This window comes from Globicephala melas, chromosome 2 (assembly GCF_963455315.2).
Source record: "Globicephala melas chromosome 2, mGloMel1.2, whole genome shotgun sequence".
Taxonomy (NCBI): domain Eukaryota; kingdom Metazoa; phylum Chordata; class Mammalia; order Artiodactyla; family Delphinidae; genus Globicephala; species Globicephala melas.
Window position 1 is genome coordinate 150,524,425 of NC_083315.2, and position 24,038 is coordinate 150,548,462.

The 24,038-nt window shown below is 48.8% G+C and overlaps 1 protein-coding gene across 1 annotated transcript in view; it reads left to right on the forward strand.

The window, feature by feature from the left end:
- The first annotated feature begins 2,954 nt into the window (after positions 1-2,954).
- FLVCR2 (FLVCR choline and putative heme transporter 2) overlaps positions 2,955-24,038 on the forward strand; it is a 62,451-nt gene continuing 41,367 nt past the window's right edge. The window contains exon 1 of the mRNA XM_030831813.3: positions 2,955-3,953. Within this exon, the coding sequence (XP_030687673.1) occupies positions 3,285-3,953 (669 nt within the window). The 5' untranslated portion in view covers positions 2,955-3,284. The remainder of the gene's footprint in view (positions 3,954-24,038) is intronic.

The following is a 24,038-nucleotide window of genomic DNA, read 5'->3' on the forward strand; positions in this document are numbered from 1 at the left end:
ACATTTTTACAAATTCCAAGTGTCAGTATTTTTTAACGGGGCCTCATCCAGGGTCTCAACCTGATTCATTAGCCATTTAGCCTTCCCATGCCCTCCCCATGCTCCATGTTCCCACATCTACAGTTCCTGTGGAGGTGCTGGTAAGCTGTCAAAAATGGTGCCACAGTTTGACTTCAATCCAGGAGTAGTTGGCCTCTAGGGAGCAGACTTTGCTACCTTTCTGTAGACAGCCAGGAATGCTTGAGTTCAAGGCCAGCTCCCTGGGGAGTAGGTTGAACTAGAAACAGGAATGAGGGCCTCTTTTTAGGAAGCAATCCCTGAAATGTGCTTCTCCTTCTCCCTGCAGGTGTGCCCATCAATACCGATAGATAGACATACTGAAAAATAGATGTAACATATAGTAAGCTGCTCAATAAATGTTTCTTCAATGGATGAATACAGAATATTTCTCTCAATGTAAAATCAACCTGACATTTGTGTACCTGTCCTGCCCCTGGTGGGAATCAGGCAAGAGACAGCACCACCCAGGTAGGTAGCTGCCAGAGTATCATTACCGAAGCAATGGGCACACGTTATATTAATTCATTCTCACAACAACCCTATGAGGCAAGTAGTTTTTAATCCTCAATTTACAGATTCAGAAACTGAAAGCCAGAGAGCTAAAGTAACTTGTCCAAGATCCCAAAGCTCATAAGGGCAGAACAGAGCTTCAAATCCTGAGTAGACCGAATCCAGAGCTCACAAGAGATCAAACTCGCTCCACCCCAAAGGCAACCCCAAATATCACTTGAATCTCAGGTTAGACCCCTTGGGAATTGTCACCAAACTGAAGCATTGCCCCCGAGGAGCACATGGGAGAGATGTGTGGAAGGGAACACAGGAAACCTGTCTCACTGTTGCTTGTTCTGACGCTAATTAGCTGTGGGACTCTGATAACGCACTCTGACTCTGGACCTCAGTTTCCAGATCTGTAAAATGGAGTTAAAAATGTACGTGCAGAGTTTTAGGACCGTGATAACCGAGGGAAAGAAACAGTGAGAGGTCTCAGAAGGCTTTCTGAGAGAATGGAGGTTCTGTGTTCCCTGGAGAAAAAGGGAAACACTGTTGGAATTAGAGAATAGGAGATGTGAAATTAACGTAGAAATTTTTAGATGGGTATGAGTTCCCTCTTCAAACATTTCATTATAATCCAAGGCCCCATAATTTCTACCAAAAACTGGGTGCCTCCAAGCAATGTTCCCTCCCCTGGGAACCAGCGATTCTAACACCACAGGGGTGTTCACTCTTGGCTGCAAATTAAGATCACCTGGGCAGCTTTAAACATGCAGATGCTGGGGTCCACCCTCAGATATCCTGATCTGGCATGTGGCAGAGGCATTGGGAATGTGAAGAGTTCCCCGTGTGATTTTAATGTGAAACCCAAGTTGAGAATCACAGCCCCAGGGCTTTAAATTCTTCATTTTGGGTGTGAAGATTTAAAAAGAAAACAAGAAAGCACACACACCCAGTGGCTCTTTAATGTTCAAACAAATCACCTAGAGGTCTCTTAAAATGCAGCATCGAATTCAGTAGGTCCAGGGTGAGCCTGGGCTTCTGCCTTCGTGACAAGCTCCCAGGGGATGCCCACACTGCTGTCCCCAGACTGCGCCTGAGTAGCTAGGCTGTAGCTTGAATGATTATGAGAGTGAGAATTATGGCTCTTCAGGTCAGCGGAGACTTTAAGAAGTAACTGCGCTTCCATGAGGGTCAGTTTTCTGATCTATAAAATGCAGACAACAGTAACTCTTACACCACAGAATTCTTGTGATGCTTAAATGACGTAATAAAGTAAACACAATATAAATGTTCAATTTTTAATTGTTAGGATATCTGACACTCCTGAAATGCTTACTATCTGCCAGGAATTTTCCAAGTGCTTTCAAGCCTGAACTCATTCAAGCCTCAAAACAGCATTGTGAGGTGTGTACTATTATTTCATCATCAGATTTTCCAAGAAACTGAGGCACAGACAGGTGGTGTATCTCAATTTACATAACACACCAAGAGCAGCTTAGCCAGTGTTTGAACCCAGGGAAGATATGGGCTCTTATCCCTCCCCGGGGCTGATCAATCAGTGAAGGCCTGACCTTCTAGAGGCCCTGACTTGGGGGCTTACCTTCTGGAATGGGCTGTGGACCAGCAGGTGGCAGCCTAGGGCTACGTGGGTGCGGAAACCATTTACAGCCTAAGCCCAGAGCCAGCGCTGTGCTGGGCATTTCACCACAAAACAGGGTCTTCAGCGTCTCCGAACTCGTCTCTTCCCTCCACCCTCAGTTCCTCGCCTGGAGGTCGCCCGGGGATCCATCAGGAAAGAAGAGTCCTAACGAACAGGTTCAGATCTGAGTTCCCCAACCAGGTTCGCAGGGAAATCGAGGAGCGAAGCGAGTTTTCCGCAGCTCGCCTTTACTCCCGGCCCCAGCCAGCCCGGGAAATCTACAAATGTCTTTTTATACCGAAAGTCCAGCAAGGGTTGGGGAGCCCAGCCAAGTGCAAAAAGTCGGGAATCCCTCTTGGATACCACAGAGCAGTTTGGGGGCGCCTGGCATCCGTGTGGGCGCTCAGGGCATGCGGACCGGCAAGGAGGAGACTCTATTTAGAGGATCACCTCGGAAGGACAGAGGGTCTTTTCTTGCGGAGTCCCCCGGGAGGGGACAAATGAATTTGAGGGGCAGTGCCCGGGTGCGGGTTAACCCGGCGGTTTCCATGGTGCCCGGGGCGTGGGGGAGGAATGCACCCGCAGGCGGTGGCGAAACCACTGTATGGCCGGGCCAGCGGCCGGCGAAGGCGGGAGGGGCAGGGGGCGGGGGCGGGCGGGTGGGTCGTGGGTGGGGAAGCCGCGCGGGGCGGGGGCGGGGCGGTCACGTGCGCCGGAGGGGGCGAGGCCGCTAGTCCGCCCGGGAGCGACCGGAGTCCCGCGGAGTGGCTGCGCCCGGAGAGAACTGTTTCCAGGACGGAGGAGTGAACGTCGACAGGCGCTTCGGGAGGACTCGAGGTACCGAGAGCCAGGACCAGGCTGAGGCGTCTGAAGCTGGGGGACAGCAGTCAGGGACAGAGGACGCCAAGGAAAAGTGAGAGCAGAAGCTTGGGGGTGAGCAGAAGAGCCCCACTCGCGGCTTTTACGCAGGCTGGGGACTCCATTTATTCCTTCCGGGCGGGCCGGGTAAGTGCTACGTCAGCTTTAGGTGACCAGACGACGCCACTAGAGTCCTCAGCACCTGTCTAGGGCTCCAGGAGAGGCTGTGGTCATGGTGAATGAAGAGCCTAACCAGCAAGAGCGCGATGGTACCCCTTCGCAGACTTCCGCCCTCGGGGAGAACCCCAGCCTCTTGGCCCATCCCAGCGTCTCAGCCCATACCAGCGTCTCCATCCACCCCAGTGTCTCTGCGCACCCCAGTAGTTCGGTCCAGCCCAGTAGCTTGGCTCTACCCAGTGGCTTGGCCCACCCCAGTAGCTCGGGCCCTGAGGACCTTAGCGTGATCAAGGTGAGCAAGCGCCGATGGGCTGTGGTCCTGGTGTTTAGCTGCTACTCCATGTGCAACGCCTTCCAGTGGATCCAGTACAGCTCCATCAATAACATCTTCATGAACTTCTATGGGGTCAGTGCCTTTGCCATCGACTGGCTGTCCATGTGCTACATGCTGACCTACATTCCTCTGCTCCTGCCGGTGGCCTGGCTCCTGGAGAAGTTCGGCCTGCGCACCATCGCCCTCACTGGCTCTGCTCTCAACTGCCTGGGGGCCTGGGTGAAGCTGGGCAGCCTGAAGCCACATCTCTTCCCAGTCACTGTGCTGGGCCAGGTCATCTGCTCCGTGGCCCAGGTCTTCATCCTGGGCATGCCCTCCCGCATTGCTTCTGTCTGGTTCGGGGCTAATGAGGTGTCAACAGCCTGCTCCGTAGCTGTCTTTGGCAATCAGGTGGGTAGAGAGTGGGTACTGTTCCCTGTGGGACTGAGTGTGTTGATTGTACCGCACGCCTCCCTGTGTGGAGACTGTAGTTTTCTGACTTCAGTGTGTTTGTGACTCTGGGTGACTGTGGCTGGGTGTGACTGATAGTGTGAGTGAGTGATTATGACTGGGTGACTGTGTAAGAGAAGTGGGGAAACAAAAGGAGGGACCTTTGCTGTCACTCACAGTTTCTCGTCCACCAGCAGAAAGGGTGCTTCTGGAACACATGCTGTTTTTATGATCTCATTCCTGAACTTACTTCACCAGCTTGGACAGGAAAGCTGTTCTTTCCCGGGGAGCAGCCCCTGGGCGTCAGACTATTCTGTGTCATCAGAGGTTGGCAGGTGCTTTTTTCCTGTCCAGCCAGCTTTTCCTAGAGCACAGTATCTCCTGCACCACATGGAAAGGCAGAGCGGGGCCCTGGTGGCATTGGCGCTGCTCTCACCTTCTTTATACACAGCTGAAGCCAGGACAGTGGGAACAATGCTTTGTGCCAACCTCCTTCCCTGGGGTTTAGAGCCAAGGGCAGCAGGATGGAGTCGAATTCTTGCTCTGAATTTTCAAGGTCTAGAAACCTTGGAAAGACCTGGAAAGCTCATATCTTACTCCTTTGTCTTTCCTTCTTTTGGGAAGGAGAATTTCAAATTCTTGGCATCTCAGTGTGGATATGACCCAGAAAGGTGGGCATGTCGTGAGTCTGATTGCTGTCTCTGAAAGGTTGAAGCAACTACTTTCGGGGCCCTTCTTTATCTGGACCACTGCCTGGCGTCTCACTTCTTCCCAAGCACATGCATTTGTGGCTATGCATTTAACAAATGACCAGTAACCCTTAGTTCTTGTAGGCTTGTTTTCTCTCACCTGTTCATTGCATTTAGAATATTTAAGCTTTCATCTAGGAAGTTCTTATTTGAGTCAGAAATTTCCAAACTTCCCTAAAGGTAAATTTCCATTCTGTTCATCTTTGCCACCAAAAAGGTAACTTGAGCTAAATTTTTTCAGGCCAGTAAGGCCTGCCACTTGGGTAATAGTTTAAGCAATCAATGAAAGCAACAGACAGGGCTTCTTCAGCACAAACAAGCAACATAAAATCCTTTACCCAGTTTTCTTTAAGCTGTGGGTTTGAATGTTCAGAAGATTGAATGGATTTGAAGTCTGGGGATGAAACAGGTTGGATCTTTTTGTTCAAGGCAATTAAAAAAATAGGTATTAAGGGTGACATGTACCAACCCCCTCCTGAAGGTGATGTGACTGTGAATTTGAACATCTCATTGCAGCTTTGCTGGCAGGTTTGACATTATTGGATGTTTTCTTCATAGGAGGGTAAAGCTGGGGAGCGATGCGCAGGACTTCTCAAGCTTCCAGAGGGTTAAATCTCACTATTCGCAGCCCCAACGGGATTCAGACAGGGTCACTGCAATCCCAAACCCATTGTTTGGGGAGGGCAGAAGAGCTAACTGGGCCCTCAGGTGGCCTGGTGAGATAAGAGAACCCAACACTTTTTTTTGTTCACCATGGAGCAAAACCGAATTGGTTTTCAGACCCCTCTGCACACAGCTGTAAAGGAACTTAAAACCAAATATATCTTTAAAATTGAGTAAGAATAGTTACTCATTGCCCATGCCTACTCCCCACTTAGGTCAGAAAATGCTAAGAATTTTACATTTAAAAACACCCTGACAGCATATATTTGTATCACAGAGCCATCAGTTTAGTGTGTTCTTTTAGGCTTAACCCACTTTGCTAAGTTAAAAAAAAAAAAAAGAAATATGAAAAGCTGACTTGTTTATGCTTCCTCACGTAGAGGTGACTGCGTTTGGTTCTTGGCATATGTTTTAACCTTTCTCTCTGAGGAGAGCGTGGCCGAATGGAGAAGAGATATTAACAGAACACCTTGCGCTTTGAAGTTTAAAAAAAAAAAAAAAAGGCTCCACAAAGCTATCTAAACAGATTGGAGGCATCTTTCCAGAGAATAACTCTTTGTGGCCGCAGACATCACACTGATCAGCCAAACCCCTGTTTCATGGTAATTCTGACCCCTCTCTTCTAGGGCTTCGCTAATAGGCTCCACGAGGCGCCAGTCCCTGCTGGCCTAAATCCAACACTCATTCCTTCTCTCAACAAGCACCTGCCTTGCCAGACGCTGTGCTAGGGCTGCAAAGAGAATCCCTGCTTTGCACAGTTCTCCTACCACCCTCTTAAATTGTATCAGGCACCAACATTCAGATTTAAAAAAGCACACATACAGGAAGCAACCAGATGAGAGTATAGAGGATTTGTTTTCAGTTCGCCATGAGGTTTTTAAGTATCTTCTTCGTGGCATTGCTATGGGAAGATTGAAGGGGAAGGAAGCTAATATCTATCAAACGCCTATTATGTGCAAGGCACTTCTTCATGCATTATTTAATTTTTTTAACCTTTGAGGTGGGTGGGGTTGTCCCTGTTGTTATAGGCGGGGAACTTGAGACCAGATAAACGGAGCAACCTTATCCAGGGTCCTACTGGTGCTGAGTGATAGAAAGGAGGTTTGAAGCTAGCTCCACCCCCAGAGCCCCTGTCAGTGGGCCATTATTGAGTCTTCAGGTGGACAAAGCGTATATTAAACAACAACAAAAAAAGGCAGGATTCTGAGTTTCAAGTTTTGGCCCTGTGTCTCTAGGGTTGTGGGTTGTCGGTGGTGATAAAGTGTCCAGCAGTTTCTCTAGAATTTGAGAGCTAGCACCTGCCTTCTGTTTTGAAGTTCCAGGCATTCGCAGTGCCTCCCCACGTGCTGGTCGCTGAGGGGCTGGTTCTCCCTCTCTCAGCCTCAGGAAGGTGGGGCTCCAGGCTCTGGGGAGAAGAAACCAGTGGATCCTGAGCTGGCGTGAGGGAGGACAGGGAGTCTTGGACTGCAGCTGGGGCACTTCCCTGTGACCATCACACAGGTGGTAGCAGCCCGGCAGTGTTAACAACACTGGTTCCATTGTTTCCAGGGAAAACCATCTGGGGTTTTGAGTGATGTGGACACATGGTTATTGAGCAAGGCTGGGAAGAGAGCCTCGTGTGAGAGTCTGGGGACGGCTTGGTGGTACAGGGCGAGGGAGATGTGGGAGTGAGAAGAGATCTTCAAGGCAGCCCCAGCCCCGATGAAGAGCTTCCAGCCCTGAGACCAGAAGGGAGTTCCTCCGGGACCCTTGGGCAGGTCATAGCACAGCGCCACCCAGAAAAAGTCTAGAGAGAATCAGTTTGCTTTTCGAGGAAAAGAAAATACAGTCACCTGGGAATTCCCTGGTGGTCCAGTGGTTAGGACTCTGAGCTTTCACTGCTGTGGCCTGGGTTCAGTCCCTGGCTGGGGAACTAAGATCCCTCAAGCTGCACAGCATGGCCAAAAAAAAAAGAAAAAAAAATTACGGTAACCTTACAAAATCAGTTCTGTAGTAGCCACGGTCTATCTGTCTGATAGACATATAATGAAAGCCACAAATGCAAACCATATATATGACTAAATTTTCTAGTAGCCGCATGAAAAGCAGGTAAAATGAAAAAAAAAAACCCAGGTAAAATGTAAATTTTTTACCAAAGTAAAACAAACAAGTGAAATTAGTTTTAGGACTATATTCGGTTTAACTCAATATATCCAGAATAGTATTTCAACAGGTAATCAATGTAATAAAATTACTAACAAGCTGGTTCACATTCTTTTCCTATGGCGAGTCTTCGGAAGTTGGCATGTATTTTACACTTACAGACTAGCAACATTTCCCACCATGTCTGGAACAACGATGCTAATTGTAGGGGAGGAAGAGGTTTTCCTTGACTGTCTTAGAGTCCCCAGCTAAAAATTAAATTGACGAAGTCAGATTAATAAGAGAAAATCATCCATAATTATTTCCTATAAGTATTAGGTGACACGGGAGTCTTTGTAAGGAAATGAAGGAAGAGTTAGACTTGTGCACTTCTATGCCAGATTTGCTGGAGAGCAGACAGTGGTGGAGAAATGTGATAGGTTAAGGAGTCTGAGGTCTGTAGAACCGGGGGGCCACTGAGCAAGGCCTTTTGTCAGGATTCTTGGAGGAAGTGCCTCTTTATCTCCAGAGACAAGGGTCTTGAGAGACAAGGATGAGACAAAGATGCTCCCTTCCTCTGTGACCAGGAGGGCACCTCCCACAGGAGGGTTTTATTTATTTATTTATTTTTTTGTGGTACGCGGGCCTCTCACCATTGTGGCCTCTCCCGTTACAGAGCACAGGCTCCGGACGCGCAGGCTCAGCGGCCATGGCTCACGGGCCCAGCCACTCCGCGGCATATGGGATCTTCCCAGACCGGAGCACGAACCCATGTCCCCTGCATCAGCAGGAGGACTCTCAACCACTGCGCCACCAGGGAAGCCCCACAGGAGGGTTTTAAGGCTTGTTTCGGGGGAGGGGGTCAGAGTGACCTTCCTGCTTTTCAATTCTCTCAAATTGCTTCAGCTTAAAATATTCACTATGCCAAGGTACCAAATTTGGGGGTATTGTGTCCTGAACCCCATCGTATTTCAAGCATTTGGAAATCAGGTTCTAGCAGACAAAGATGGACTCTAGGAAAGTGAGTCCAGTCTTGAGGAGGTTGCGTTTACTGGACTGGCCGATCATCTGTCACCCAGCGAGGCTGGGTGGTCCAGAGGCTGACTCAAGAGTCCAGGTCATGAGGTCAATGGTCAGCCTCATCTTGTTCCAGACTCCTGGGCACTTGGGTGTGTTAAAGTCCAGGCTTATCAATCTGGCTGTTGCAATGTCAGAGAAACTTTCAAGCTCTGAGTGACATCTGGGGAGGTGAAGGCAAGCTCTTCTGTGCTTTCATTTGTTGTCATTGTCAAGGCACATGAAGCACCTGCCCATGTGGCTGACCACTTGCTGGTCTCCCCTTCGGACTGGAAGAGAGGACCAGGCAGGGGCTGGGAGAGCAGAGCAAGGCTAGTGGAGACTGAAATGAGAAGGGGTGGAACCAGGACCAACCCTCAAATGCTCATAGGGGCATCCAGGCCGTAGAAAGTGTGACAAAGGAAAAGTGACATTGGAGTGTGGAGGGGTCACAGCACCGTAAGAGCACGTGTCCCAGCTGAAGGTGGCAGCTGCTTGAGCCTCTGCCAGCTGTTCCCATACACAGCATGACCAGTGCTGTCAGATCGTCTCATTTGTTTTTTCTTTAAAGAGAAACCAGAAATCCAGATTTTATTGTGAAATCTGTTTTTTTAACTGCGGTAAAATAGACATATTTATAATTTTAACCGTTCATAAGTGTACAATTCAATGGCATTAAATAGTTTCACAATGTTGTGTAAGAATTAGCAGTGTCTATACCCAAAATACTTTTATCACCCCCAACAACTCTGTGCCCCATTACACAGTAAGTCCTCCTCTGTAACCTCTATTCTACTTTCTATGTCTATTAATTTGCCTATTCTAGGTACCGCATATAACCAAAATCATGCAATATTTGTCTTCGTGTCTGGCTGATGAAATCTGTTTTTTAAAATGCTGATAAAACTCAAATTTTTTTTTTTTTTGAGGTACACGGACCTCTCACTGCTGTGGCCTCTCCTGCTGCGGAGCACAGGCTCCGGACGTGCAGGCTCAGCGGCCATGGCTCATGGGACTAGCTGCTCCGCGGCATGTGGGATCCTCCCGGACCGGGGCACGAACCCGTGTCCCCTGCATCGGCAGGTGGACTCTCAATCACTGCGCCGCCAGGGAAGCCCCCAAATTTTATTTTATTATTATTATTTTCCATGTTTTAAAATTGTGGGTCAGATAAAACTTCTAGTTTGAAACTTCTGGGGAAGGTAAAGTGGAACCGAATTCCAGTTCTGGTTTCTCCTTCATCACAAAGCCCTCACCAAAGATGCCGGCCGGCAGGTGGATGAGCTTAGAGTCTGGCGACTCTGGGAAGGAAGCTAGACCAGTGCTCTCCCAGATGGTGACCATTTGCCTCACCTCTGGGGCCGGGACCAAATACAGATGCCTGGGCCTTCACCTGGACTTCCTAATCAGCCTCTCCAGGGGAGGGGCCCAGGCTCCTGTGTTTTTACCTGGCTTCCCAGGTGAGGCTCACTATTAGACTTGCGATCTCTAGGAGAGAGGAGCAGTGTGCTGTGGGAAGGCGCCCTCCTGCTTGGAGCCAGGCTCTTGTCAGGGCTGGTGTGTTTTGTGCTGCTGTGTGATGGGTCCAGTTCCCAGGCAGATGCAGCTGGGAGCTCAGCCACTCACTCTCCAGACTGAGGGGAGAGGATGGGCTTGGGGCGGGGCTCGTAATTCTGATTCACTTAAGGTTCTGAAATTAGAACCTTAAGAAAATAGAACCTTAAGGGCAGCCCTGAAGGCCTGTGAGGTGGAACCACAGCAGAAGCTCCTAATCCTTCTGTTTCTTTGACCTTCAGCTCAGTGCGCTACATGAGAAGAGGCTCTGGCTGGCCTGGCCTGACTTCTGTCTTGGCCGCGTTGCCTTGGCAGACATTCTTCAGGGCCTGACAGTTCCGTGGAATCGAGTCTGAGTGTCCAGTTTAGCATCCAGGACCCTTCCTCCCTCGTCCTTCACATCCAGCCTGTCTCTTGTTCCCTCCCAGCCTTGTCTCTGCTCTGACCAGTCTGGCTTCTTGATTCTCTCCTTGAAGATACACTGCTTGGAGGTTAAGCCTAAAGCCTCGGAGAGTGACATCAGTAGATGGTGGACCAGGAAGCTCCAGACCCTTGTTCCCCCACAGAAACATTAAATAAACTAGAAACTTGCTAAAATATCTTCCCTATGGGAGTTTTGGAAATCAGTCAAAGATCTACAGCAACCAAGTAAACGCCCAACCAAGAAAAAACCACGTTCAGAATGGTAGAAAGTTTCATGGCCATTTTGCTCACCCTTGCCCTGACCCCACCCAACTGCTGTGCCTCCCAGTACCCAGTTCCTTTCTGCAAACCTGAGAACGCAAAGCAGACCAAATTTGCAACGTTTTAAACCAACTGTGTTGTTTTTTTTTTTTAACATCTTTATTGGAGTATAATTGCTAAACCAACTGTGTTTTTATACACTAACAATGAAAAATCCACAAAGGAAATTAAGGAAACAATTCCATTTACAGTAGCATCCAAAAAATACTTAGGGATCAGTTTAACCAAGGAGGTGAAAGACTTGTATGCTGAAAACTATAAAATGTTACTGAAAGAAATTAAAGAAGTCACAGATAAATGGTAAAACATCTGTGTTCGGATTGGAAGACCTAATATTGCTAAGATGTCAATACTAGGCAAAGCAGTCTATAAATTCAGTGCAATCACTATCAAAATCCTGATGATGTTTTTCACAGATGAAGAAAAATGCATCCTAAAATTCATGTGGAAGTTTAAGGGATGCTGAATAGCCAAAACAATTTTGGAAAAGAATCACAAAGTTGGAGGTCTGACACTTCTTGATATCAAAACTAATAACAAAGCTACAGTAATCATGATAGTGTGGTATCAGCATAAAGACAAACAGAGAGACCAAAGGAATAGAGAGTCCAGAAATAAACCCTCACATATATATGGTCAAATGGTTTTTAACGAGGGTGTCAAGACCATTCCAAGAGGAAAAGGACAGCCTTTTTAAAAAAATACACTTTACTTTTTAAAGCAGTTTTAGGTTCACAGCAAAATTAAGAGGAAGGTAAAGAGATTTCTTACATATTCCCTACACCCCCTTCTGGTGTAGTCTCCCCCATTTTCAACACCCCCACCAGAGTGGTGCGTTGGTTACAATTGATGAACCTACATGGACACATAATTATCACCAGTCTCTTCAACAGATGGTATTGGGAAAAACTACAAAACTCTTGGAAGAAAACATAAGGAAAAAGCTTCATGATAATAGATTTGGCAGTGATGGCAGTGATTTCTTGGATGTGATACTAAAAGCGTCAGCAACAACAGCAAATAATTGGACTACATCTAAATTAAAAGCTTTTGTGCATCAGAGGACACTATCGATAGAGTGAAAAGGCTGTCCATGGAATGGGAGAAAATATTTGCAAATCGTATATCTGATATGGGGTTAATAGCCAGACTATATAATGAATTCCTGCAGCTGAACAACAACAGAAACACAACCCAATTGAAACATGAGCCAAGGACTTGAATAGACATTTCTCCCCCCAAAAAAGATACATAGACGGTCAATAGGCACATGAAAAGAAGCTCAACATTAGGGAAATGCAAATCAAAACTACGATGAGGTGCCACTTCATACCTCTTAAGACAGTTATCAGTAAGAAAAAAGAAAAAGAAAAAAAAGTAAGAAGTGTCGGCAAGAATGTGGAGAAATTGGAACCCTGGTGCATTGCCGATGGGAACGTAAAATGGTGCAGTCACATGGAAGACAGTATGGCATTTCCTCAAAAAATTAAAAATAGAATTACCATATATTTAGCATTTCTACTTCTGGGTAGTTACCCAAGAGAATTGAAAGCAGGAACTTGGACAGATATTTGTACACCCATGTTTATAGCATCGTTCTTCACAATAGCTGAAAGGTGGGAGGATCCCAAGTGTTCATCTATGGACGATTGTTAAAATATGAAATATACATATGATAGAATATTATGCATTCTTGAAAGGAAATTCTGACACGTGCCACACATGGCTGGACCTTGAAGACGTCATGCTGAGTGACATAAGGTAGTCACAAAAAACAGACACTCTGTGATTCTACCTGTCTTTGAGCTGTCTTTTTTTCTGACACCAATCAATTCTTCACTTTTCTAACACCAGCTGGCTGTCCTACAATTCAATTCAGTTCAACTCTGACACTAATGACTTAGTGCAGACCCCACAAGTTAAGAGCTCAGTCCCGTAAGACTGTCTCCATCTGCAAGTCCTGGGGGCCACCCAGACTTCTGACTGACTAGCTGTAAGTTGGGGGTTCCCACGAGCCCTACTCAGGTTCTGTAATTTGCTAGAATGGCTCAGGGAACTCAAGTAAGCACTGTTTTTCTTGGTTTATTTTAAAGTCTACAAGTCAGGAACAGCCAAATGGAGGAGACGCCAGAGCCTCTGTGGGCCACCCTCCCAGCACTTTGATGTGATGGGTTCACCAGCCTGTAAGCTCACCGAATTTCCTTGTTCAAGAGTTTTTCTAGAGCTCAATTTCCAGTTCCCTTTTGCTTCTCAGGGGTGGGGGGAGGGTGGGGCTGAAAGTTCCCAAACTTTATCACTTGGTCTTCTGGAAACCACGTCCATCCTGAGGCTCTAGAGGGGTCCCACTCTAAGTCACCTCATAGCCTAACCTCAGGTGTGACGGAAACAGGATCCTTATGAATAACAAAGGACAGTCCTTGGAAACAGGATCCTTATGTATAACAAAGGACAGTCCTATCACTCAGGAAATGCCCAGGGTTTAGAGCTCTGTGCCAGGAACCAGAAATGAAGACCAAATATATTTTTATTATACCACAGGTAATCTCGAGTAATCAAATTCATAGAGACAAGATGTATAATGGTGGTTGGGGGGCTGGGGGAGGAGGGAATGAGGAGTTAGTGTTTAGTGGGTACAGAGTTTCAGTTTGGGAAGATGCATGGAGGTGGTGGTTGCACGATGATGTGAATGTACTTAATGCCACTGAAGTGTACAGCTAAAAATGATTAAAACAGTAAAAGTCATGCTATATGTATATTTTACCACTGGCACCAAAAACAGAAAGATACACTGCTTGGGAGGTGTTCCCTCTGGCTGGGTACCTGGGTAACTGCTCACCCCTGCCGTCATCTCCTCAGTCTCTGCGCTGGAGGAAAGCAGTCCTTGCCCTTCTGTGTGCTTCCTGAGTTTCTGTGGATACTGGCCTTCTTTTTTCTAGGGTTTGTGTCTCCCCCTCTTCCTCCACCTCCTCTTCCTACTAAATGGGAAACTTGTCAAAGGACTGGAACCTTGACTAATACATCTCTCCCATACGTCAAGGCTCTGGGCATAACAGGCGCTTAAAAATGGATGGACAAATTAATAAACAGGTATTCCTTTCCTGAAAGGAATTAAGGTGACCACTCAGCTGAGAGCTCAGGTGGTTGCAGGAAGGGACTCTCATGCCTGGATTGTCTTTCTGACGTGACTCAATCTTACTCTTTCAGTGGAAAAAGCTATTCATTCCTTACGGGGTGCCTTGAACTCTGCTGGACCCAGGGTAGTTGAGAACACATCTTTAGCTCTGCTGTGTACCCTTGGACAAGACCCTTAACTTTTCTAACATTCGGCTTCTTCTTTTGTAAGATGGAGATAATATTGGCTCCTGCAGTAGTGGAGGAGAGGAGTAAATGAGACAGTAAGTGGAGGGCACTTAGCCAGCAGAGTTTGTCTGCTAAATGAAGAACAGATGCTGTCCCTACTATATCATCAATAAAGGTAATTGGCCACTGATCTAGAAGGAGAGGCCAACACTTAACTGCTCCCGGTACCACCGTGTGGCAGGCTTAAGGGTACATGTGCACAGGACATTCAGGGGTCACAGCGTGTGGGAGGGAGGACACACCCCAGAGTGAGTGTAGCGGGGAGCCAGCGGGACTGCTTCCCTGAGGAGGTGATGGTTATGAGCCGATTCTCAACAAGCAAAGTGACCAGGAGTTGGGTGAATAGGGGAAGGTGGGCCTTTCTGGAAGTTTCCAGGCAGTATCTTGATGGAGACTTGTTCCTCTTGAGAGCTGCTCAAACTAAGAGCTGTGCTGGTGCCGGGAGACGGTGTTATCTTCCCAGTATGTGGTTGATGAGACCGGTTGTCTGTGGTGAAGATTTTGGGGTCTTAGGGATGACATAGGTACTGGGCCAGTTCCCGTCCCTGCACATCAGACCTTAGTCTTACAAACCTAAGACTCTACTGAAGGAAGTGGGGTGCCCAGGCTTATCAGGTGGACACAGCTGTTTTCCACTGCCTGATTCTTGATCTTTATCCAACAACACTGTTAACAGGATGTCCTTCCCTTGCCTTCACCTCCCCCAACCCCCAACATCAAACAGCCCCATGCGAATTGGTTAGCTCCCCATCAGGGATGACGAAGAACTGTAGGGCTAAGGTGAAAGCGGGTGTCTCCTCTTCTTTCTTCTCTGTCTCCTGACTTCTATCTAGCACCATCCCAAACTTAACCCAAGGGAGCATCTCCTTTCTCTCTGTTCTTCAGGACGGAGGCCTTTGTCTTTGCTGAGTCATTCAGAGGTCGGAGGTCTCCTGCAGGTTCTGGAAGCCCATCCTGGCTCTTCTGCCTCCCCACCTTATTCCAGGCATCTCTCCTTTAGTAGGCTTTGCAAAAACTGTAGCTTGGCCTCTGAGCCCCACACAGTTCAAGATGAGGTCTTGCCCCAGCGGAAGGGCAGAGAGCACCAGCACCATGTGTGTTTGCGGGAGGGGGATGGGAGGTAGGGCTGGCCCTCACTTGCTTACCAACTTCTCGGGATTAGACAGTGTGCCTCGCAACCACGAGTGGAGCGGTGTTTGCTTTGGCTCCCATCCGATTCTTTCTCTAGAGAGGAGGTGAACACAAGCCCTTTACAGTTCCAGGAGATCCCTTTTAACTAGACAACCCTGCCGGCTCCAGAAGGGAGCGGGCACGGAAGCTGGAGCAAGGTTGCAGGTTATTTTTCTTCCTTTTTGTTTTTTTTTTCCTTTTCCTCTCCCCTGGAAGTTCCTGATTTCTGCTCCATGTTGCGGTGTTGGCATGGCCGGGACTCCCATGCTGGCTCTGGAAGCTGCTGTCTGCGCTCAGGTCCATTTGCTGTGCCCATCAACTCAGAAATATAGGAAGTGAGCCTCCATGAGTCATGGCGTTAAAGCAGGGTCCGTCGCAATGGGCTGTTTGTTTGGGGTGGTGGCTGCCCTTTGAGCAATCCTCGCCTCCTCAGACCTTTGTCCCGAGCTTCCTGTTTGAGGCTGGACATGTTTGTGGAGCCACTCGATGAACTCAGGGGCCGGTTGCTTCTCTACCGAGGAGCTAGGCAGGAGCACACACTGGTCCCACCATCTGTCCCTGCCTGGGATGCCAAGGGAAGCCAGCAGCTGAGAATTAGCTCTTGATTTCTGTCCTTGGGGCAGTGGAGGTCAGTTGTCTCTAAGTGTGCTCCATGAACCACCAGCACCACCTGGGGTGTTTGTTAGAAATGCAGATGCCTGGGCACCGGGGCAGATTCAAGGAATCAGCCTCTCCAGGGTGGAGCTCAGGAATCTGTGGTTTTGATTATCTGCCGGGGATTGTGGTGCGCCCTGAAGTTGGAGAACTCCTGGTGTGGGAGCCATGAGACCCTGACCCGGCTCTGCTGACCCCCGTATTTGGGGCCTCTGGCTAGACACCTGCTCTCTTTGGGCATCAGCTTACCTATTCTGTAACAAGGAAGCCGGCCTCACAGGATGGACACTAAAGTCAAAGGGGTTGCGAAAGTTCCTGAACCAGATGAGTCTCCGCTGACATTCCCTGAAGGCACATCCGTCTTCTCCCTCCCCGTCAGACTCCAGAATCTCTGGATTCTGGGCCTTTCTTTCATCCCAGCTGCTGTCCTGGGAATATTTGCTGACAGATCCTCCTCCCTGACACCATAGGTCAGGAACTTAAGCAGACTTGCCTGTCCAGTCTCTGCTGATGAGTTAGGTTGGGGCTGACATCACCACCCTTCTAGAAATAGGTCACCCCCCTAAAGACCTTGCTCATAGAACACAGGCCGGAAGAGGCCACATGCCTGGCACGTGGTGGGGACTGAGAACATGTGAATGGAAAGATGGACGACTGGTGTTCTGGTTTTATGTTTTGGGGAATGGTCTTCTCATTGCTGACTTCCGTCACATTCCAGAGCATGTTCTGTGATTGCCATCAAGTAACATGTCAACTGTGGCCTCGGGAGGATGGGGGTGGTGGGTGGGGGAAGAGTGCAGCTTGACCCAACCCTCTTACTAATCTTTTTCACCTTTTATGTGTAAGTGGGCCTCCTGAGAAAATCCCCTCCACCTGCTTCCTCAACTCTATGGCCTTGGAAGCAGGTCCTCAGGAAGAGCTGCAGGTGGTAGAGCTCCTCCCTCTTTCGGGCTGGCTGACTTGAGGGGGTAAGGCCTGGGAAGACCGGGCCACCAAGAGACATTCTCGGCCTCTGGCCTTGGGACAGGCATCTTGACAATGGTTTGCTTTATTTGTGGAGCAAGGAGAGTCCTCCTTGGGAATGTTTGGTTCTCTCAAGGCTACTGTGGGGGGTAGGAAGTTGTGTCTGCAGGGCCCAGCTCACCAGTGTAAGTTTGTTGAGAGACTCCCAGAGACATTGATGTTCTCTCCACTCATTGCACTGCCTCTGACTCACTGTCCAGAAAGAACTCTGGTAAGAGGTACAGAGTAACTGTTAGCCATTTTATGATGACCCAGATGCATCTCTCAGTTACATAACAAACCCCATTGCAAAGGACCCCATCAGACCCTGGTTCATCTTGGGTCTCAGACCACGTCTTCTTGGGCTGCGTGGCTGCTTGGTGGCTCGTCGTGGCTCAGCAAAGCTCTGTGGGAAGAGAGCAGGGCTGCGAATGGGACCATCAGAAGTCCCGATGTTACCTCGCTGCTGATCTACTCTGTAACTTCAGCAAGTTGAGCCAACTCAGTTACAAGATGGAGAAAAGGACGGTCCCCTCCCAGGCTCTGTGCCTCTCCTGTGCTGTGGGCATCCGGCTCGTCACCTCACTGGATGGTTTTGAGACTCAGTTTATATGCTGGGTGTGCAGGTGCCTTGAAAACTGAAATTTTGTGCAAATGTGGGCTTTTACGTGCCCTTAAAAAAAAAGAAAAAAGGACTCTGGACTTGCCTCGTGACACTCAGAGAGTGCAAGGGCTTCCTGTACATAAATCAGGTCCTGTCCATCTGGTAAAGAGCCACCTTGGATTCGGGGGCCATGCCCTCGGTTTACAGGGTTCAGCATTCTTGGCTTTAGAGTCAGCTCTTCATTTCAGAAAATGTTCTGGTCGTTCTGGCTGTAGGAACCTCTCCCAGAGCTCCTGGTTTCTGGAGCATCCCTGCTGATGTGGTCCTTTTGACTCGAGCCGTGATGCAGCTCCTAAGGTCCTGGGGACCATTCTAATTCCTTTTGATGCCAAGAAGGGCCTTTTGCCAGAGATAGGCACAAAGCAGCTTTTTAATCTCTGTGTGCCTTGGATGGCTCCTCTCTTCAGTGTAGGAAGTGGCAGTGGTGGCAGAGCACAGAACTGACTTAGCCCCTACCGTCAGGAGATGGGTCCCGGGAGTAAGAAGTCTTCTCCTAAGGGCCTGGTGTCCTGATGTTACCACATTTTCTCCCAGGCCCCTTACATTTAGCAAGCGGCACCGACCCATGGTAACAAGTGGGGACTGGTGGGGCTCAAACAGCCCTTGTGACTGTGATAATTGACTTTCCTCTCTCTGGAATTCTTCTCTCTCTCCTTAGGGAAGAGGGGATCCCATTATTTGCCCAAGAACGCTGGCCCTGTATTCTCATGCTACTCCACAAAAATCCAAGTCCTTTACGAGGGTGCCCCCACTGTGGGCCAGATGTCTGTCGCTTGCGAGTAAACCACACAGGCCCCTGGCCATCCAGTCTCTGTTTCTCTTTGAATTCTGCTTGTCCTGGATTGCATCCACTCTGGCCAGCCTCCAGGTGTCTCCCCAGTTGACAGCAGGTAATGGGACAAATGAGAGTCAGTGAATGAAGGCTCTCATCCCCTTGGCTGTCTATCTCATGAGGTACAACCTCAGATTAAGGGCTGTACTCTCCATTTACAGGGCCAAGCACTCTGACCTTTATGTCAATTCTTGGGAGCTGTGGTTTCTTTGAGACAGTGCACCACAGCCTTTATTTATTGTTTGAAAAATTTTTATTGAATATCTACTCTGTGCCAACCCACGTTCTGAGCTCTGAGGTTACAGTAGTGAATAGAAAAGTTCCTGAGTTCACACTTAAGAGGAGAGGGATTAGACCGTAAGGCATTACTTATGGAGTGACTAGTGGTGGAAATGTCAGGCCAAGTAGGAGGGGCGATGACCTCATGTATGTAGGTCCTGATTAACTCCCTGAATCCCAGGGCGAGAGCTGATGGCGTTGCGTTCTTGGGGTGGTGGTAGGTATGGGTGATTAATAGTTTTCCTGGTGCAAGGTTTAGATTTCTTTTTCTCTGCAGATCTCTCTGGGATAATGAGGCAGGGGTAGTTGCCTTATGAAGTTGGCTCTTTGGAAAAATCTACTTAGAGCCCAGCCTGTTTCTGGATGTGCACCCTGAAGTGGGTCTGGCTTGTGGTAGCACTTTAAGAAATCACTCTTCCAGGGCCTGCCTGTGAGTAAACCCCCTGGTCTCAGTTTCACCTCTGAAAGTTGGAAGGGGAGAGCTGTCACCAAGAAAGCCCAACCAGACTCAGAAGAAAACTTGGGAGAATTAGAAACATGTTTTGTCACATGAATTACTTTTAGGAATGACAGCTCGTGACATATCAGACAAAGGAAACAGTTCTTCTGGTTTCACCATCTGTCACCAGGCAGGGAGTGGTAAGGTTGAGCGCAGCAACACCACACAAGACATTTGGGTTCATCTGTTGGCTGCTGCGAGCTGGCATCTGGTTGGGAGTTGGTGGAAGTGCCAAAGCATCTGCCTGGAGCTCTTCACTTTCTCCAGAAGTTGGAGAAAGTATGGTCTGCATCTCTGCTGGCCTGGTGATTGGAAAGATGCCCCTCATCTTTCCTCTCTGGCCTGGTGATTGGAAAGATGCCCCTCATCTTTCCTCTTCCCCGGCTGAGTCACTGGGGAAGTTCTAGGAGCCTATGGTCGTTGACTGTCAGCTCTGTCGTGAGAGGGACCTTTGGGTGGAGAAGCCGGCAGTGAGGTGGGCGCTCGGGGAAAGGGGAGCAGAGGAGCCTTGGCATATGGTCTCACCTAGACCAGGACTGAGCCTTTGCAGATGTTGTCACAAGGACAATTCCAGGAGGAACACCTACCCTTAAAAGGAGGCATGTGTGCACCAGGAGCCTCTTGAGTTGATGACTGAAAGCAGCAAATTGCTACTGTGCCCAACTTCTTTGCTGTAGAAGAAACTGGAAATTCTTGAGTTACTTTTGAGCTGCACAGTTCTAAAAGGCTTCTCTTTATTCAGAAGATACTTCCTGATCCCCATCTCTGTTCTTAGCATTGTACTGGGCGCGGGGGGAGGGGGTCACACAAGGAAATGTTAGTCAATGTCTCTGTCCTCACGGTGCTAAAATCTAGCTGGGGAGACAACAAACACCCTACGTGGAAAACAACCAAAAGTCAGCATTGCATAAGAACAAGGAACCCCATAGGGTGTAACTAAGTGGTCAACAAAACAGACTATAGCCGGACACACCTCTCATGGTCACTTCCTCCGATAGCTAGACAAACGGGGGACACTTGAATGATAGAATCGAGTGTGTAAGACTGGAGATGTTGTCAGGTCCCTGAGGCATTTACTTCCGTGAAATTCACCTGTTTCGTCAAGGGGTTTGGAGTCAGATTGCCATGGGCTTGAATCTCAGTTCTGCTATTAGAAGCTGGGTGAACTTGGGCAAGTTACAGTTTTCTCATCTGTAAAAACCAAACCAGAGATAATCCTGACAACTTTAGGGAGTTGTTGGAAGGGATTAGATGAAATAACGTGAAAAATCATTTAGCAACTGCCTAGCACAGTAGGTGCTCATTATGTGTTAGTTTCCTTCCTTCTAGTTTGAATAACAGCCAAGACCTGAACATTCAGCCAAATGGTGAATGGGTCAAACTCTAGTACCCGTGGCCTGAACTTGAAGCCCAGCATAGAACACTTGCTGTTCTATGACCCTGGGCAAGCTACCTAAAGGCTAGTTTTCTCCATTTAAAAATAGGGATTAAAAGAGTGTGTGTATGTGTATAGCACTTAATAGTGCCTAGGCCAGTAACTGTGGCGTGGCGAGCACAATGGGTCAGCCGTGGTCACTATTCTTACCTTCCCTGGGAAGCAGTGATTACAGGCTGTCCTGATTTCACTAGTGCTCTTCTTGCCTTTCCCTAACCTCTTTACCCCAAAGGACTGAGGTTATATAAGCCACCAGCACAATCACAGGTTTGAAGACAAACCCTGTGATTGGGGAGGGACTCTAAGAAAGTCTATATTCAACCAGCTGTGACCCTGCTTCCCAAGTTCTTAGGGACCTAAGCCTAGCCTTTTAAATCCATAAAGCTCTTTCATGGGCGATTTGCCCCCAGGTTAGTGGGATTGTTTTTGTTCCTGAAGGTCTGCTGCCTCCTTAATCCTCAGTTGGCCTTTTTAGAAGAAGCCAAGGGGTTGGATTTGGGAATTTCAAAAATACGATCATGTGAGCAGGCTTTGCGTGCACGTGATTGCCGACTGCGGTGTGTTCCTAGACGCTGCCTGGTGGTCCTGGGTGGCTGGGAGCTTGTCCTCATGATTAAGCTGTAGTTCAAGTTCAGTGTTTCCGTGCCCAGCAGCCACCTCGCTCTCCTTGCTTCTTTCTGGGGCATCCAAGCCTCAGTCCCAGGACCGCCCTCTGAGCCTCCTCCACATCCAAAGTTGGCTTTCCTGCCATGTACCTTCACTCTAACGGAGACCCACACTGGGGATCCTGGAACCTTTGTTTGTGCATCATTTTACCCAAATTAGTTATTCTTCTGTCACTGAGGTGTAGTGTTTTCACTGAGGTGTAAACACACGTCTAAGTTTACCTGGCACTGGCCAATAGGAGCAGAACTATGTAGCGAGTGTGCACACTTGCCTAGCAGCACCACTTCGTGGTGTTTAAATGCTCACAGCAGGGTGTAGGGATGGGCCGTGAGTGTTGAAGTCACTTCCGAGCGCTGTGTATAATTCCCACGTGGACGTGGGCCTGGGAGACAGGTTGTAGTGGTGGCCTCCCTGCTGGTGGCCCCGATGGCCACGCCTGAGGTACCAGTGTCCAGACACGCAGCCCCAGGAGAGGGTGGGCGCGTTTTGTATGGGATGGAAATTAGACATACTATAATTGTAGCACATTTTAGTGCCCATAAATTCTGCATGGACTTAAGTGACCCTTTATATAGTCACATTTTCATACATTTGCCTATGTAGCTAAGTTTTCCTCAACTGTTGTACTCTGTGACACTTAGCGTCTGATTAATCTTTAGATCATTAAGATCCTTGCTAGTGTACATAGACATGTATAGATACACACCTGTATGTGGTCACCCATCACATAGACACACCCTTGTGAGGGTGGCATCCTGCCGTGTGCTTAACGTTGCTCATAGGGGTTGGTCAGCTTTGAGCAAACATGGAGTGTGGAAATCTAGGTTGAACCCAAATTTATCTTTCGTGTGGTGCTGATTTTAAAACAACCCCCAATGATGTTTTTTTAAATAGCATACTTTCTCTGAGAGTCTTGTCTAGATTTAAATTTCCAACGACATCTTTCCCCAGATCTGGGCTCATGGCTAATCTGGAAGGGTAGTGACGTTTTCCTGACATGCCAGTTAACTGCAGCCCATTCATTCGGTACCCATTTATCGAGTAAACTCCTTTTGTGTTTACCAGGCACCAGGCTAGTGTCACAAATAAGGTTGAAAACCAAAGGATTAGAGGAGTTAGGGCAAGGAGATCAAGCCTCACTAGCATGACCAAGGAAAACTCAGTGAAGGAACTGAGGGTGAGATGGGCTCTAAAAGACTCAAGGAGAGAGACCTTTGCAAGCAATGAATCTGCTGGGATAAAGGTTGAGACCAGTCGATGAAAGGTTGGACTTGTGAATCATCCAGTCCGGGGACATCCAGGGAAGCAGATGGAGGTGGGACGGGATGTGAAGAAAGCTAAGAACAGCAGGCTGAGGGGTGTGGATGTGGTCCTCCCTGGGAGAGGGCTGGCTCCTTGAGGGTCCTTGAGCAGGACCGCGTGGTCAGAGCAGCGCCGAGGAAGGTGCCCCTGAACACGCTATGCAGGCTGGTGGGAGAGAGGTCACATCATCCGAAAGGGGGCGGGGAGCTGATGCAATGTGGACGTCCAAGGACGGCGGGGGAGGGTCGGACAGCGTGGTTGTGAGAGGGCAGAGGCCAGGGGGCTGTGAGATGAGAAAGGGCAGAGAGAATGAGCAGAGAAGGATGAGGAGAGCCAGGGCAGGTGTCTGTGGGGCTGCCATCGGTCAACCAAGCACATCTTGTTTGTCCCAGTGGCCTCTCCTCCCCTGCCTGTCGCCATTGCTGGGGGAGAGCGTGCGGGGTGGGAGAGGCAGGCTTGCAGAAGAGGAGTGAGCCCTCCTGGTGTAAAGCGTTCTGCAGAGTAGTCCACTCAAATGGGCTCACTAGGCGTCAGAGCACCCCCCTGAGCTAGAGGGTGTGAAGTAGGCAGTACCTTCCTTTGTGAATTAGGAAATAGGCACAAAGAGGGGAATTAACTTGCCCATGCCAGACATCTCCTAACTGGCAGAGCTGGTATGTGAACACACACCTTTCTGAACTTGGAGCCCTAGGCCTTAACCACTGTGTAGAGTGACGACATGTCTGAGGGATGTTGGGGTGGAAAGGAGGAAGGGGGAGGGGTTCACTTCAAAATGAACAATGTTCACTGTTAAAATGAACCACATGGGTGTGAGCTCCTTGAGGAGCATGGTGACCCTCCGATTAGGTCATAAGGAGACCAACTTTGAAGCAAGCCTTCAAGCCCAGGAGCTTTGCTGCAGGGAAAGCTGCTGGCCCAGTAAGGGGACATTTTTGACCCTTGACGCCAGAAAGCCAGCTGTTGGGAGTCCTGAAATGCAAGAGACATGCCACCCTGATCGGGTGACTGTGCCCAGGGGGAAGGAATGAGGCAATGGGGACCCAGCCATGGGGCTGAGAGTGGGCGCATCTTTCTCTGATCAGCAGGCATGCCTGGGGCAGGAATGGACCGAGGAGGAATGAGGTTGGGCGGGTGAGAACCTGCTTGCTGATGTGGTTGCCTCCTACCAAGATGAGCAGGATCCTGCTGGCCAATACCTGGGTCTGGAGGATGAGGTGCCTGGGACCCTGGAAGAGGGTTCAGATGGGGACCAGTGGTCTGTCCTTGTTCCAGTGGACTAAGCGCTCACCATGGTGT